The 17,007-nt window shown below is 52.0% G+C and overlaps 1 protein-coding gene and 1 long non-coding RNA gene across 6 annotated transcripts in view; one reads left to right on the top strand and one right to left on the bottom strand.

The window, feature by feature from the left end:
- LOC110481843 (uncharacterized) overlaps window positions 1–17,007 on the bottom strand; it is a 75,664-nt gene that overhangs the window by 41,528 nt on the left and 17,129 nt on the right. For 4 of the 5 annotated variants that reach the window (XM_085571416.1, XM_085571418.1, XM_085571417.1 and 1 more), the window contains exons 2-3: window positions 7,160–7,318; window positions 2,908–2,992 (exon numbers count right to left, since the gene is read on the bottom strand). Coding sequence is in view for 2 of the 5 variants with exons in the window: in XM_085571420.1 (XP_085427546.1) it covers window positions 2,908–2,992; window positions 7,160–7,300 (226 nt within the window). In the remaining 3 variants the exon portion in view is untranslated. Of the gene's footprint in view, window positions 1–2,907; window positions 2,993–7,159; window positions 7,744–17,007 lie in introns of those variants that run through there. The other variant, XM_085571419.1, reaches the window with a different exon arrangement.
- Window positions 9,676–13,212, top strand: LOC116184574 (uncharacterized). Its single transcript, XR_004149330.2, has 2 exons — window positions 9,676–10,687; window positions 12,979–13,212. It is a non-coding gene; the product is annotated as an uncharacterized LOC116184574 (long non-coding RNA).

Genomic DNA, 17,007 nt, shown 5'->3' with positions numbered 1-17,007 from the left:
GTTGGACACCCCCGGGAGAGCAGCAGGAGCTCCTGAGTGCCCGTTCCCAGTTTGCAGAACCCCCCTTTTGGAAACAGGGAGAGGAAGCAGAATGAACTCCAGGCGGCCCTGGAAGCGTCCCCACGGAGAGGCTGCGAGCGCAGTCCACAGCTGCATGGCAGTGAAATCCCCTGGAAAAGCAGGAGATCTGGAGCTGCCTGCACGGCTCCCTCCTCCTCCTCCTCCCCCTCCCTGTGATGCAGAGCTCCTTCCCTTGGTAGACACTTCTCCCGATCGTTCCAAGCAGAAGGGAGCCATGGTGACTTGGCAGGAGCTGAAGATCCGCCTTTGGAGCATGAATCAGCCCCATCATTCCTGAGGAAAGGAACATTTTGGGAGGATTTATGGCAGAGCAGGCTCCCATCGGATCTGCTGTCACAGAGCCTGCTAAAGGCTCCAGATAAAAGGCTCGCAGTTTACAGCCCTGGAAAATTGGAATGCGTTCCCTGCTGCGAGCACACGGCACGGACTCGCAGGGATGCTGCCCGTGGAGCAGCTCCAGGCCATGGAGTTTCTTTTTCCTTGTTTCACGTTAATATTTCAGCGTGTCCACAGAGTTCTGCCATCCAGAATTCCAGTGTATTCCCAGAGAAAGCTGAGTTCGGGGATATTCCCATCCAGCCGGGCCTCCACAATGAACCTCCTGATCAAAGGCCAGGTGATGAAATCCCATCCCAAAATATTGTTCCATCCAACAGCCCAAGCTATTCCAAATTCAGGAGCTGTACTAAAAACTGCCACGGAATCTGTCCCACACCTGGGAAATGCAACTGCTGGAACTCAGGAGGGCTCCTGAGCTTCTTCCAGAAGGTTCAAGCTCAAAGGAAAATTTCTCAGGTTTGAAATGAGTATCTAAATACATTGTATTTTACTCATTGTACATGAGTATCTAAATACAAAAATAATTAGGAAAAAAAAAGTAGGAAGTTGGGGAGAGAAGATTTAAGAACAAAGAATAAGTTTGTGGAATGAAATTTAGGAAGTTTGCACCAACAAAGTAAGGAGGATCGGAAAAAAAGACATTTGTACAAAAAGAAGAAGTTTCCGCAAAAAAATTAAGAAGTTTGTCACAAAATTAAGAAGTTTGCTGCAAAAGCTTCTCAAGCGAGCCCAGAATCTTTCGCAGGGAGGAGCTGCACAAAAGCAGCTCCCTGAACATGTTTTGCCTTTCCCAAAGCTGTTCCCTAAATGTCACTTTTATCGCCTTCTCTCCCAGCCTTTATGACCATATGTGTTTTTATGATATTCACAACATGCTTGTGCCACACAAGATGCAAATGCAATTTCCTGCTGGAATGGCTCAATATGCACAGCAACAACTGAGGGACACAAATGAAGGAGAGGTGCCTGGGGGGGCTGTCTGCCCCATCCCCTTGGGAATTACCTGGGAAAGGCTGGGCCACACCTTGGCCCTTCCTCAGGGCAGCCTCCTCTTCCTCCTTCTCCTCCTCCTCCTCCTCAGGGTCTGGCCAGGACACCTTGGGCACCTCCAGACCTCCTGGTGCCACCCAAACCAAGAGTCCTTTCCTGGGGAAATTCCTCCTGGTGTCACCCAAACCAAGAGTCCTTTCCTGGGGAAATTCCTCCTGGTGTCACCCAAACCAAGAGTCCTTTCCTGGGGAAATTCCTCCTGGTGTCACCCAAACCAAGAGTCCTTTCCCCAGGGAAATTCCTCCTGGTGTCACCCAAACCAAGAGTCCTTTCCTGGGGAAATTCCTCCTGGTGCCACCCAAATCAAGAGTCCTTTCCTGGGGAAATTCCTCCTGGTGCCACCCAAACCAAGAGTCCTTTCCTGGGGAAATTCCTCCTGGTGTCACCCAAACCAAGAGTCCTTTCCTGGGGAAATTCCTCCTGGTGTCACCCAAACCAAGAGTCCTTTCCTGGGGAAATTCCTCCTGGTGCCACCCAAACCAAGAGTCCTTTCCTGGGGAAATTCCTCCTGGTGTCACCCAAACCAAGAGTCCTTTCCTGGGGAAATTCCTCCTGGTGTCACCCAAACCAAGAGTCCTTTCCCCAGGGAAATTCCTCCTGGTGTCACCCAAACCAAGAGTCCTTTCCTGGGGAAATTCCTCCTGGTGCCACCCAAACCAAGAGTCCTTTCCTGGGGAAATTCCTCCTGGTGCCACCCAAACCAAGAGTCCTTTCCTGGGGAAATTCCTCCTGGTGTCACCCAAACCAAGAGTCCTTTCCTGGGGAAATTCCTCCTGGTGCCACCCAAACCAAGAGTCCTTTCCCGGGGAAATTCCTCCTGGTGCCACCCAAACCAAGAGTCCTTTCCCGGGGAAATTCCTCCTGGTGTCCAGCCTGAGCTCCCATGGCACAGCCTGGGGCTGTTTCCTTGTGTCCTGTCCAAGTTGCACCTCTGTTCACTGCTTGTCCTGTTGCAATTCCAGAGAGCTGGAGAGGGGCTTTGGACCAGGCATGAGGTGTCAAATTCCATCCTGGGATTGATAATCTGGGATAGCAGCTCGGGAAATAGAAAACATCAGAGAGGGGATCTTGAAAACCAGAGCAGAGCATCCAAAAATAGGAAGAGCTAGGGAAATCCCATTTCCTGTGGAATTTTAATCACACTGGGGCTGCTTTTTCCAGCTGGGAGCAAGTGTCACAGTGCCTCCCAAAGTGCAGATCAGCACTTTGGGTTAGTCCTGGCGGCACATGCAGGGAAAAACGGGAAGAAGAAGTGATTGTCCTTAAAATATTCATCCCTCGGCTCCCAGGCTGACACGTGTAGTGGCTGGGAGGGAAATTCCTCGCCTGCTCTTGGCCCGGCTGGAATGACTCATGGAATAATGAAGGGCTATGAATTATTTATGGATTTCTGTGTAGGACATTGCAGACAATTCCCACCTTGCCGTGCCTTCTTACCTCGGTTCCAGCCCCGCCTTTCCCGGGCCGTGCAGCAGATCCCGGGGATCCATCTGTGAAGTCGGGATGAGCTCCTGACCCGGTCCTGCCAACGGGAAGAAGGCAGGATAAATCCCGGGTAAAATCCCTCCCCTTCCTGCCAGAGCCACTCGTGCAAAAAGGGGGGTTCCAGCTGCTCCCCTTTCCCCAGTTTAAAGCAGCTCCAGGTTCATTTATAATCCCTGGGTAGGATTTTCACTGCTGGGATTTGGGATGATCCCAGTGCGGATTCAGCCTGGCCATCAGTGGGATCGGGATGTGTGGCACTAGGGAAAGTTTTCTACCTGGAAATGCTGTGAGTTTATGGATGTCTACCTGGAAATGCTGTGAGTTTATGGATTTCTACCTGGAAGTGTTGTGAGTTTATGGGTTTCTACCTGGAAGTGTTGTGAGTTTATGGATGTCTACCTGGAAGTGTTGTGAGCTTATGGATTTCTACCTGGAAATGCTGTGAGTTTATGGATGTCTACCTGGAAATGCTGTGAGTTTATGGATTTCTACCTGGAAATGCTGTGAGTTTATGGATGTCTACCTGGAAATGCTGTGAGTTTATGGATGTCTACCTGGAAATGCTGTGAGTTTATGGATGTCTACCTGGAAGTATTGTGAGCTTATGGATTTCTACCTGGAAATGCTGTGAGTTTATGGATGTCTACCTGGAAGTGTTGTGAGCTTATGGATTTCTACCTGGAAATGCTGTGAGTTTATGGATGTCTACCTGGAAGTGTTGTGAGCTTATGGATTTCTACCTGGAAATGCTGTGAGTTTATGGATGTCTACCTGGAAATGCTGTGAGTTTATGGATTTCTACCTGGAAGTGTTGTGAGTTTATGGATTTCTACCTGGAAATGCTGTGAGTTTATGGATTTCTACCTGGAAATGCTGTGAGTTTATGGATTTCTACCTGGCAAGGGGAATTCAGTTGAAAATGTAAAACCATCTGACTCAAACACAGAAACTCAATTGAATTGCACTGCAATAATCTGGAATCCCAGAGGGATGAGGCCACACAACGAGCTTTCGGTGGGGCTGTGGGAGGAATTTGGGATCTGCTCCCTCCCCTGGGCTGAGCTGCAGGAGAATCCCCCGCCCTCGGATGTCTCCATAATCCGCAGCGGGATTTTTCCCCGACGTGCAATATCGCCTTGTCCTCATTTAGGAGCTTTTGTGTCTCCTCCTAAGGAAGTGCAGAACAAGAGGATTAAGGGAAGAACTCCCAGAAAATCCCAGCCCGTGGTATTGCTCGCCGCCGGCCGAACAATCCCGATCTAATTGATCACGGCATTAATTCCCCCTGATCTCTGTGTGCTCGGGCAGCCTGCTGGGAGATTCCTAATCAAATTACAACTAATTCCCAGCAATCTGACACTGCCAGCCTCTGCTCTCTGCTTTAGGGATGTGAAGTGCATTCCCCATCCTGCTGCCTGGGGGTGTGGGGCTCAGGGAAATGGGTTTGGAAAAGGGAGCAGAGTGCTGGAACATGGAATCCTGCACTGGGCCCGGGGTTGGGCTGGCTTTGCAGCAACCTCTGCCCCAAGGCCTGCCCTGAGCACTTGCAGCACTGATGGATTTGGGAATTGCAGGGCTGCTCATCCCTTCTGACTGCAGCTAAAAATAGGGATGGAGTTGGCAGCTTTTTTTACCTCCCAGCAAGAGCAAAGGTGGCTCATCTGGGCTGAATCAGGCCCTGCTGGATTTCATCCCGCTCCCGGGCCTTCCTCATCCAGGTGCTCCCCTTTGACCCCGGGCTGTGAAAAGCTCCCAAGGTTTCAGGTTCCCTGTGTTTGGAAAACTCCAATAAAAGGTGCTTTATTGATTCTAATTAAATCTTTTTTTTTTTTTTTTTCCGAGGTGGAGCAGATCCCAGTTAACTTTAATTTAGGGCTGACATTTACCTGCTGCTGGAGGAGGGGGAATTCCAAGTGGACAATTCATTGCAATTTGAGGGAAAAACATCTCTGAAATGCCAGAAAAGTGCATATTTAACATTTGCACTAATTAAGTGATTTTAATTTAATAATAAATCCCTCTTGTCTCTATTTCTCCTCATCCCTCACCCCTGACCTGGCACAGGGATTGAACTGCGCTAATTCCTCCTTTTTCCAGTGTAAATAAGCTTTAATTCCTTTTTCCAGCCAGCCAGCACCTTCATAATTTCACTTTTTGTCAAGAAATCCTTCATTTGGAGTTGCCTGCAACAAGTTTTCCCCTCTATGCTGCAAAACAAATCCAGACTACGGCGCACCTGGTCCGGGTGGGAATTCCTCTGCAGCACCATCTGGAACGGTTTTGATGGAAACACAAAGAAAATTGTGCCACAAACCCCACCCCTGGCTGTCCTTGGATGTGGGGCTGGGAGCACCTGGAGAGGGGAAGGATCAGCCTGAGCTGATCCTTAAGGTGCTTCCCAGGGAAGGTTTTCCTGGGGGATCTGGAGCCTCATCCTTCCCGAGTGTCCAGCTGGAATGCCTGCTGGAACAGCGAGCCCTCTGCAACGTGCCTTCATCCATCTCCGTGTCCCCTGCCTTGCTGACTGAGCCCCGAGGGCTCCAGCTGTGTTCCTGTCACAGCCTTGGGGTCACCCCCTTTTGGGCTGTTAATGAAGTTCCTCTGCTAATGAAGCTGCTCCGCTGGGCTGCAGCAAGGGATGAGGTCCCTGCCTGGGATTTGGCCATTAATGAAGGGAAGTATGGAAAGGCACCCAGACTGTCCAACCCCATTCCCTTGGATCCTGCTGCAAGGGGAGTTCAGGGATTTGGGCACCTGGATGAGCAGCAGAGGGAACGAGGGCAGTGCAGTGCTGAGGTCTCACCCTGGCAAACCTCAGCCTAATTCCCTGCTCAGGTTTGTCCTGCAAACATTCCCATCCTTCACGCTCCCAAGTTTGCCCAAGTCCCTGCTTGTGTGGCATTATCCAGGAATTTGGGATTGTATTTCCCCGCTGTGATATAAAATGTTGTCCTTTGCGTCAATGCAACTCTGACAGAAAACGTGTTACTCCCATTTTAAAACGTTGTATCCAGGTTTCCTTTTGGAATCACATCCTGTCCCATGGGATTTATTCATCTACAGCCTCTGGCTGTGTATTTCCAGAGAGGATAAGAAATGTACCAACAGAAATATTTGTGGAACAACTCCTGACTTTTCAATTACGGCAAAGTTTGTTGACAGAGCGAGGTGAAAACACCAAATATTGGGGATGAAACATGCCTGGCTTCAGGTGCAAACGTCCTTCCCATATTGCCCTGTTGTCCCTAATAGTTTTTGCAAGCAGAAACCCACAACCAGTAACCCCAGTAAGGGCTGTGGCTGGAACCATCCCAGCACCACCTGAGCTCTCCCAGCCCTGATCCCGCGGGATCTTCCCGAGCGACTTCCCAGGTTTGATTTAGCTCTGCTGGGCTAAGCACTTTATTAATTGGCTCTCTTTTATTTACAGTTCCATGGCCCCGAAGATCTGCTGGGGTGGGTAATTGAATTTGGGGGAGCCCAGTAATTAAAGGAGTCCGAGGAGCAATCAGGGAGCGTCGGTAAATAAGGGAAGGGCTCATCCATCAGCAGCATTAAATGATTGCAGCTCATGTGTGAGCTCCTAACTCTAATTTATGGCTTCCTGAGATTCTCAGCGCTTCCCTCCTCCTGCCCAGGAGAAGTGGTTTTCCAAGACCTCTCGTGTGCTCTGTGCCATCCCAGTGTCCTGGGTTTATCTGGGGGCAGCTCCAGATGGTGGGATGGTACAGGACAGACCCAGGGGAGAGCACCCGGGATTCCCGGCTGAGGGATGCATTCCCAGGCACTGGGAAGGGATTTTTTCCAGGACTGAGGGTTGTGCCAGGAGCGGCTGTCACCCCCCCGGGGGATTCTGGCAGCCCAACCGAGGACATGTGGCACGGAGAGGGTGCCAGGGAGCCTCACCTTTCCCTGGGATGCAACAGCAGGCATTTTGTGTGGGGATCTGCCCTGGGAGGGAGGGCAAGGGCAGCTCTGAAAGGAGTGATTCCCACCCTGGCCAGCAGCAGGGAATTCTGCTGGGACAGCGGGGCTGTCATCCCCTGGGGCTGGAGTGCAACACCATGTTGTTTCTCAGTATGGATGCAGCATTTCAAATGTTAGCATTTTCCATTTTAGCCCACTTTTCCATTTCATTCCAAATCCCTGTAAGAAGGAACTCCTGGGCTGCTGCAGCTGCTGCTGCTGTTTGAAGTTTATTTACCTGTTTTTCCCCAGCGAGCTGAACTTCCTGCCCTGTCCCTTTTGGAGCACGGATCTTTCTGGAACGCACTTGCTGTGCAGAGCAGGGATCAGTTTGGGAGGTTTGCTCTCCCACAATTCCGTGGTTTTGCTGGCACGGCATCAAAAGATGACAAACATCCTGCAAGGAGACAGAGGCTTTATTGTTGCTGTTTGGGGGGGTTGGCACGCCCCAGATGGGGCTAGGATTTTGGGATAAATGATTCCAACCTGCATTTAATTGTGGATTGGTAATCCTGCCTGGTTTGGGGAATTCAAAAATCTCCATCTGGAGGGATGCGGAGCTGCTGCCACGTGACAGCGCCCACGTTCCTGAGCCTTTGGAAAATGCCCTTTGGGAAGGACAGAGCCACGGCCAGGGGCACCTTTTCACAGGAGGGAGGGGCAAAATGGGGGGGGGGAACCCCAACTTGGAGTGCTGCACCCACAGATGCTCCCAGGAGCAGGGAAAGGATTGGAAAATGCTCCTGGCAATAAATACGGAATGTCTTCCCAGCCCCTCGTCCTGCTGGCTTTCTGGGGGATGGTGGAAGTGTGGCCAGCTGTGTGAGCACACACTGGACACCCAGGAGGATTCCTGGGGGTGTTTGATGGGGCTGGGCAGGAATAATCCCAAGAAAAAGCAGTTTACAGTGTTTGTCTCCCCATCCGAAGAAACCCTAAAGCACAGGAGTCATTTGAATGCGTGTTCTTCCAGGCATCCCACATCCAACCTCCCGACAGCCTGCGCTGTGTCGTGCCAGACAGAAACGGGTGCCAAGCTCTGCCCAAAAAAAACCAAAACTGCGCTGCAGGAACACCTTGCTCGTTCCCAGAGACACGGAACAAGAGATGAGGGAGAGAAATGGCCTCGGAATCCCGCAGGGGGAAAAGCTGATTTGGGAAAGGGATGATGGATGGAGGGCCTCTGTGTGCCCGCTGGCCCTGGCACTGCCGTGCCCCAGAGCCGGGCTCTCTGCAGCTCACGTTCCTCTGTGTGCCCGCTGGCCCTGGCACTGCCGTGCCCCAGAGCCGGCGTGTCCAGCCAGTCCTGGTTCTCTCAGGATTCTCTTCCCTGCATCCCCACGTTCTCCTCGGCATTCCCGATTCCCAGCAACTTTCCAGCCTCCTCATTACCAAAGGTTGTATTGAAGATTCCCGTGTCTCCGGCTTAATAACCCCCAAACGAGTCCCGCCGGAATTAGCCGTAATTAAGGACATTGTGAAATATGGCAGGGGCAAAGGGAATTACACCGTATTACTTTATTAATAATATTCCTTAACGACACTGAAAATTGCTATTAGGCCCGACCATTCCTGCCTGGATCTGGAAATAGTCTTTTGCTATGCTAATCTAGCACAATTTTCTTTTCAATGTAAACAAATTATGCTCTATTAATATGCTGTTCTCCTTGCATAGTTAATTATTGTAACAGTAAGGAATAAAATGCTCCGGCTTTCGCTGTTTCGGATGGAAAAAGGGCTCCATAAATACTTTAATAGGGAGCTAATTATGCACAGAATTCCAGCGCCGAAAATGCGTTTGTAATTGCATTAAAACGGTCTTCTGTTCAAATATTGGGAAGCCAGCTAATCGGAGGTAAGCTGGAATTTCAATATTGTCAATCCATGATTTCCGTTGGCTGCTCGTGCCTTTCTCCATACCCGGTTTTGGGAATGTGGGGAATGCTGAACGGCGCTCCCTGCGAGCAGCTCGGGCTTCACAGGGTTGGGAAAAGGGATGTGAGACAGAAAAGGTGGGATCACCTCATCACCGAGGTTCAGGCCGTGCCAGCAGAGCTCTAGGATGGATTTTAGCAAAAGCCCACCATGGAAAAGGTCTGTAGCTCTGCGTGGTGGACTTCCCATCCCTGGAACGCTCAGAAACCACAGGGGTGTGCCAGGTGAGGACACGGCTGGTTGATGTTCTTAAAGCTCTTTCCCAGCCTCAACAATTCCACCAGTGTCCCAGGGGAAGATGCCGCAGGACTGTGCCAGGAGAAGGCCGGGCTGGGCACGGCGAGGTGGCAGCGAGGACAATGGGATGGCGGGCACCGAGTGGGAACAGGCAGGCAGCTTTGTGGCACAAAAGCAAAGGAGAGGATTCCAAATGGCTAATCTCCAGCCACCCCCACAAGTTTTGTCTCTCTTTAGCACCTTTCCCTGTTGCTAAGTCTCGCATCCAAAAAACCCGCAGAGGAGACACTCCAAATTATGCAGCAATATTGTGTCGAGCAGCCGAAAAGAGGCTGGGAGCAGGAGCTCCTGGTTATCTTTAGGAAAATGCTGATTGTCTTTAGGGAATGTTGGTTGTCTTTAGGAAGTCCTGAGTGTCTTTAGGAAGTCCTGGCCCCGGGGTTTTATCCCTGCAATGCTTCGTGTGCCCCTCAGGTGAAACAGGAACGTCTACAATGGGTTTGTTTGCTGCTACATGAGTGACCCGAGTCAGGCTATTTTTATTTCTAAGCGAGAAAGTTCCTTAAAATACACCTGAAGGCACATGGCAGGGGCAGAGGAGAGCCTTCCAAGTGAAAATTCCTGACAAATTAGCTCAGGCCAGGAGTTAGCACTTCAATTTTCATAACAAATACTTCAGCAAACCCAATTCCTTAAGCTTGCTCGTAGGAAGCCAAAGAAATCATCTGCTTTGGGGGGGGAAAAAGAAGAGAACAAATGGGAAAAAAAGCCGGAAAAAAAGACATGTCAGATCCCAGCTATCCTGCCAAAATCCCCAACCAGCTTCCTAGCTTTTAAGGGAAGAGCATTTGAAATATCTTTGCCGAGTCGTGTCTGTTTGTCTGACAGATGTCTGCAATGTTCTGGGAGCTGGAGTCATGCTCCGAATGTAAATAAGATTATGGGCCTCGCAATATTCCCATTGCCTGGGATTTACCTCCACAGCAAGGAGCAGCAAACGGAAGGCAGGCCTTTTTCCCAGCAGCTTTTTCCCTCCCTATCCCACAAGCAGGATTAACGTTTTTTTTTGCCTCGTCAGTTAAATACCCAGGTTTGTCCTTTAATCCAGTGAGTACTCCAAAGGATCCAGCTGTTTTTTCTGGCTCAAACTAGAACTTATTCACTGGGAAGCATCATCTCCTTTCCCCCTGGAATGAATAACCAGCGGAGTAATGGAGTTGAGTGCTGCAATCCCAGCCATGCTCCTGGGACAGGCAGGGATCCCTGTGTTGGGAAGGGCCATCCCCACTGTCAAGGAGCAGCTCCAGGGCCTGCGGCAGGATGGGTCATTTTGCATTTTCCAGCAAACTTTCATTCCAGAAGTGAATTCACCTCAATTCCTAAAACAAAGCCTCTTCTCAGAGCTGCAATGCAGCGCTTTGCCCTTTCTGTGCCCTTCCCCGAGGGATCCCCTGTCCCGAACACCCGAGGCCGGGCATGCCAGGAGTCATCCCGCTGTCGTGCCTGAGCGAGACATCCCCGCTGGAATTTGTCAGGGAATGACAAAGTCATTGATGCCGACTGCGACGCGGAGCCGCGTGCGCCGGGCCGGGCGGTGAGCGGAACAGCGCGGCTTTCACCTGAGACAAAACGAGGTCTAATTAGATTAATCTGCAAACCTTGTCTGATTCACGAACGCTCTCAGATCAGAGCCGTGGGGCTCTGCTTTTAGGGCGAGCAGAATGTCCCCCCCACCCACGCTCCCGAGGAGCTGAGCTGGGCTGGCACGGGTGTCGGACACTCTCCAGCTGTTCGGGAACCGTGTGTCAACATTATTTACCGACCTAACGCCATGATAATTACGGAATGAGCACGGGCAGGATGGCCATACATACTTCATGCCGGCGCCGCGCTGCCTTCGGAGAGGCGGGGGAGAAAAAATTCATTTCCAAATGGGTTCCGGGCCTGCCGGCAGATGGGAGAGCACGGAGGGTTCTGCCGTTTAACCCCCGCGCCGCCGCGGCCCGGCCGGGAGCTGCGGTGGAAGGGTTCCTTTAAAGGCCCGACACCTGCGCTTTTACTGCACGGCAGCGCGGCCAGATGTGGAAGCCGAGCGCTCGGAGCAGCTCGCAATTGGAAAAACGTGCCCGGCAAAGGAAAGGGAGGCTTTTATTTCCACATCAAACCTCGATCTTTAAAGAGTTGCCTCGCGTCACCTTCGGCTCCTGCTGAGCGCCGCCGCTCGCTGCTGCCTCCGCGCCAGTCCCGGCCGTGGGCAAAGCAGCCAATTAATTCCAGAGGCTTCGGCGAGTCCGAGTTCCCTGCGGAAAGGGCCGTGCCAGCCTGGGGAAGGGCTCCCGGCGGGCCAGGCCCGCGGTGCCCTCGCCACAGAGCCAGGGCGGGATGCTGCCATGCTGCCGGGCACCCCGCTCGCCGGGGATACCGCACCCGAATGCCACCGGGATTCTGCCGGCGCTCCGGCGCAGTCCCTCTAAGCATGTCTGGGCTTTGCAGCCTGCTTTTCTCCTAAATTTGGTTTTCCTCCAGCCCTCTCGGGATTATCCCCAGGCTCTGCAGAGTGACCTGACCCCGGTGCCCTCGGGGTTTTTTTTGGTTTTTTTTTTTTTTCCCCTCCTTTTTTTCCCTGAAGTGTGAGCTCATTTGAAAATTCCAATTTCTCCAATAATTCGCTGCAGCTGCCGAGATGTTCCCGTGCTTTTGATCACTGTTATTAATGATGTGCTGTAACATATGCAAGCCTTGCAATCCCAGCTACTCTTTCTTACAAAGATCAGTTTGTACTTCCCCCCGCTCCCTTCTCCCCCTTCCCCTCCCTTTTCCCTCCCTCCCTCGGCTCTGATGGAGCTCATATGTTTTAGGAAGTTCATCCCCCAGCTATTAGTCGGAGAATTAGGAAATGTGTGGGCAGCTCCTCTGTGGTACAAAAGACATTGGAGGAAGAAGCTGTTCCCTTTTATTCCCCAAAGAAGGTTTTTGGCTTTATTTCGGGGGTCTGAGTTTGCCGTTAAAAATGTTGTGGCTCGTTCCTAATGTTGTCTTATTGACTTCCATGTTTTGAGAGAGCTTTCCAGCTTTGCGGTTTTTTTTTTTCATTTCTCAACCACTCCCAGCCCAAACAGGAGATCTCGATGCTGTAAACAAACCCCAGGTAATAATTCCATGGCAATCTGGGTATTTCTGGCCCGTTTCTAACACCAGCAGCACCATCAGAAGGCGAGAGCCATCCTCTGCCACTGCTCTCAATCCAAGCTACTGAGAGCCAGCTGAAATTGGACAATTTAAGTCGGATTTCTTGTACCTCCTGTCCCTCCTAAAAGCCCCCAGCTGAGGAATTCTTTGCCCATGCTGACGACGGCAGCATCCCAAGGACGCGGGATGCCCTGAGGACACCGCAGGGACAGCTCCGGGTGTCCCTGCGCCATCCACCGCTACCCTCGGCGTCACCCCGGGCACCCCGAGGTGCCCCCTGTGCCCGAGGAATTCCGTGCTCGGGAATGAGGAGCCACCCGAGGGAACACAGCCAGCGTGGAGCGGTGACATCCTATGGCACAAACCCCACCACCACCACCAACCAGGACAGGGCTCACCTCTCCCCGTCCCCTCAATATTATTTTTACCCAGCCAAATGAATTCTTGGGGCGTTTCAGCCCCAAGCTCAGGGGGAGCAGGAGCTGCTGGAGGCGGGGGTTGTCCCCCCCCGGAAGCTGCCGAACGGCTTTTTGATTCCTAAAGCTGCCTGCGGAATGTCGTATTCCCTAAAATTTCTCCCTCATCTCCGCTCTCAGTCGCGAATCGGAACGACCACGAAAAAAAAAGAACCCAGGCTGCGCTTCTTCCCCCCTTTCTCCTCCTCCTCGTCTTGTATTTTTTTTTTTTTTCCAGCAGGACGAAACAGGTGCTGAAATGTGAAACCCTACTGAGGGATTTCCTCGGCAGGCAGCGCGGTGGGAGCACGGAGAGCCGGAGCGGGATGTTGCTCCCAGGGTTGCGGGAGCGCCGGGAGAGCTGAGCTGTCGCTTTAAGAAAAAAGAAATTCGGCTCTGAACTACCCAAAACCCTGCCATTTCCAGCCTGGGCTTGATTAATGATTTTTCTATCTAATAAAAGGTTCACAAACCATCTGTTTTTCTCCCTAATGCCTTGCCCAAAGGTTTTTCGTTCCTATTTCAGGCTTGGGGCCAACTGACATTCCCCTCTTTTTTTTTTTCCCAGCCTTGTAAACAAACCCTTCTCTCTTTTTAATCTTCCAGGGCTGTTTCCTACCCATCGTTATGCATATTCATTGCGAGTAAACATTTTTAGTGTCTACACTTAATCTCTTCCACTGGCAATTACTGTTCTATGCTGTTTTGTAATGCAGAAGGGCCAACGCTTTCCCTTCTAATAACAGCTGGGTCGCAGATGGGGCCTGCAGTCATTGTAGAAAATAAAAATTTACAAGATGCCAGTGGAATTTATTTCAGTTTTATGGAGTCACAGGAGGAACCTTTCTGTTATCCGCCTTCGGTGCAATCTGCAGGCGCGAGGCAAGCTTTTGACATTTAATCAAAGGGGGGTTCAGGTAGGGGCTGGAACCGGTGAGGGAAGAAAGCAGGTGGATCCTATTAGGCAGTGCCATGGTTAATTTATTTGGGAGTGATTGGCTGAGATGTGTGCAGCCGAGCTTTGACATCCCGTGTATATCTTGGTTAGCATGCCCCGCTCCCGAGCCCGCGCCGCTGGCACCGCGCTGCCAGTGCCTGGGGCCGCCGTGGCACCCTGCTCGGGATGGCACCCTGCTCTGGGTGTCACCCTCCTCTGGGTGTCACCCTTCTTGGGTTCACCCTGCTCTGGGTGTCACCCTCCTCTGGGTGTCACCCTGCTCGGGATGGCACCCTGCTCGGGATGGCACCCTCCTTGGGTTCACCCTCCTCTGGGTGGCACCCTGCTTGGGATGGCACCCTGCTTGGGATGGCACCCTGCTCTGGGTGTCACCCTCCTTGGGTTCACCCTCCTCTGGGTGTCACCCTCCTCTGGGTGTCACCCTGCTCGGGATGGCACCCTGCTCGGGATGGCACCCTCCTTGGGTTCACCCTCCTCTGGGTGTCACCCTGCTCGGGATGGCACCCTGCTCGGGATGGCACCCTCCTTGGGATGGCACCCTCCTCTGGGTGTCACCCTGCTCGGGATGGCACCCTCCTTGGGTTCACCCTCCTCTGGGTGTCACCCTCCTCTGGGTGTCACCCTGCTCTGGGTGTCACCCTGCTCGGGATGTTTCTGTTTAGGGGGCCCTGTGTGGGGATTTTTTCCAGCTTTTTGAAGCAGCTGAATGGGAAGGACATAATGCCAAATCTCTCTTTTCCCCTTCCTCCCTGGTTTCCAGCATCCAGCAGCACAAAAGTATTGACCCGCTCAAGTTAATTCAATTTTAGGTGCTGTGGGTTTTATTATTCAAGCTTTTCCCTCATTTATAGCCTCAGGGTTTTCAAAACTCTCAGTTAAGGGCAACAGAGCTTTTCTAAAGGATTCTTCATTTCTCCTTCCCAGAAATCCTGATTCAGGTGTTGGAAGGAGATGATCTTTATGGCCCCTTCCAACCCAAATCATGCTGTGGTTCTGTGTGGAAAGAAAACACGGCTTACATGGGGAGAAAATCCTTCAGCTCTTGCAAGGAGTTTGTTCTTCCCTGGCAAACATTTCCCAGAGGTTGGATTTGGGAAGGGGGAGAAGCTATTAATGTGTGTGGCTTAGCTCAAACTTTCCCTCCTCCCTTCCCTTCTTTCAAAAGATGATATTGCTATTTGTTATATGCAAACTCTGTTGAGAATATTGAATTTGGTACATTAAATACCAGAGATGAAGGTCTTAGTGGCTTTTAATGAAGAGGATAAATTCTCCCAACTACATTTCCCTGTGTATCATCCCCAGTCCCCTTTTCCCAAGCCTTTCCCTTCATTTACAAACTTCCAAAGCTGCCAATAAATTTGTTAATCTCGGTGAAATGCTGTTCCTACTGCAAATATTAGGAAAGATCAACTAATCCCAGTCCCGGGCTGGGAGAGGGCCCGGTGGGAGCCTCAGGGTGTGCAGTGTGCAGATCCAAACTGGATCTCTGGGATCCCAGTGGGGAGAAATTTCCCGTGGCTATTTGGGAAATGTTAATCCCATGGAAAGGCTCCCAAGGCAGCCGAGCCCAGCAGGCAGAAGGAAAATGAAGCAGGGATGGCAGCGAGGAGCTGGAGAGCCTGTCCATGTGGCTTAGCTGGGAATACCCAGCATGGGTGGGGTGGGACAGCTCTGGCAGCTCCATCCCTTGGGCTCTGAGCACCCAAAGCTCCCATCCAGCCCTGACCCCTAAAACCCCACAGATCCCAATCCCATCCCCACAGATCCCAAGCCCCATGCCAGAAATCCCAATCCCATGCCAGAAATCCCAATCCCATCCCACAGATCCCAATCCCATCCCACAGATCCCAATCCCATCCCACAGATCCCAGCCCCACGCCAGAAATCCCAGCCCCATCCCAGACATCCCAATCCCATGCCAGAAATCCCAATCCCATCCCACAGATCCCAGCCAGCACTCCTGATTCCCAATCCCAGTGTAACTTCACATGGCAAAGTCATTGGCGGGGGCATTTTTTGGGAAGGAAATGGTGAAGGATCAACAGAAAGCTCGAACACAAAGATTTCTGAGGCACTGGCCCAGGTTTCCCAGAGAAGCTGTTCAAAGCCAGGCTAAAAAAGGATGAAAAAGAGTGGAAAATCAGGTGGACCCTGGAATTTCCTCGAAATAGTCAAGATGAAACCAGGAAATGAGCAGCTCTGCTCCCCATAATGAAGCTCTCCATGAAATGATGGTCATTGTCCATGTGTTGCACGAGGGCCTGGACATGAACCGACATGGAGCTGGGAATGAGGGTGGGCTGGGGGACCTCTCCAAGTCCTTTCAGGCTGTTTTTTGGGCAGAAACTTTGGGAATGCGATTGCAGAGCATCAGGGGAGGTGGCCGGACACATCCTTTCCCTCTAGCTATTTCCCTTCTACGTTTGCCCATGCCAAAATCCATGCCCAAAAAGCTGCAGGGCAACCAGGAAAGGCAGCGAGCAAGTAGCTGCTGGCAGGTTTGCCCGTTGTGACCCATTCCAGTGGTCACTGTGCCCTCCCAGCCCGCTCAAAGCAGGCGCCCGCACTCCGTAACGCTGCCGCTGCGCAGTGCCCGCTGCACTCGTGCCACCGGCAGCCTTGGCAAAGCAGCAGGGCACTCCGAGGGGGAAGGGCCTGGCCCCCGGCCCCCTTTGCGCTGCTTCCCTCTCCTTGCCCTCGCTGTGTGCCCTGGCAGAGGGACGGGAGCGGGGCAGCAGCTGGCACGGCCCGCTCCTCTGATTCCTCTGATTGCGGCTTCGGCAGCTGCGGAGCCCCGGTGCCAAGTTCTCCTGGCAGTGCCCCGTGGGTGTCGCTGCCGTCTCCTCCGGCAGGGAAAGCTGCTCGGTGTCACCGGGTGGCAGGGAGAGGGCGGGAGGGAAAACTCCTGTCAAGTTTTAGGGAAGCGGGCTCTGAGTCAGGGCTCACCCAAACTGGCAGCAGCACACAGCAGCTGGGGTGGCTCCAGTGCCCCGGCTGGGCCAGGGTTTGCAGCAAATCGGGCTACTGGAGGTGTTCCTGGAGGAGCAGGATGGCATTTAGGGTCACTTAAACCCAAATCAGTCAGGGATTCCGCACTTCCATCCAGCCGTTCCGTTGTGTTTGGAGCCTACATTCCCAATGGTCACTTGGGAAGCGAATCCCAGTGCCTCGGGAGGCTTTTAGGAATTCCCAAGGATTTGGTTTAATCAGTGATCTGCTGTAATTTAATATATTTGCAGTGCTCTCTTCTTTAATACTTAATGAGTGATGATTAGGTTTGTGTATCAGAGCTGAAATCTGCAAGTTAGG

Source organism: Lonchura striata, chromosome W (assembly GCF_050655825.1).
Source record: "Lonchura striata isolate lonStrDom1 chromosome W, ASM5065582v1, whole genome shotgun sequence".
NCBI classification, from domain to species: Eukaryota; Metazoa; Chordata; class Aves; order Passeriformes; family Estrildidae; genus Lonchura; species Lonchura striata.
This window is presented reverse-complemented; position numbering and strand designations above follow the sequence as displayed.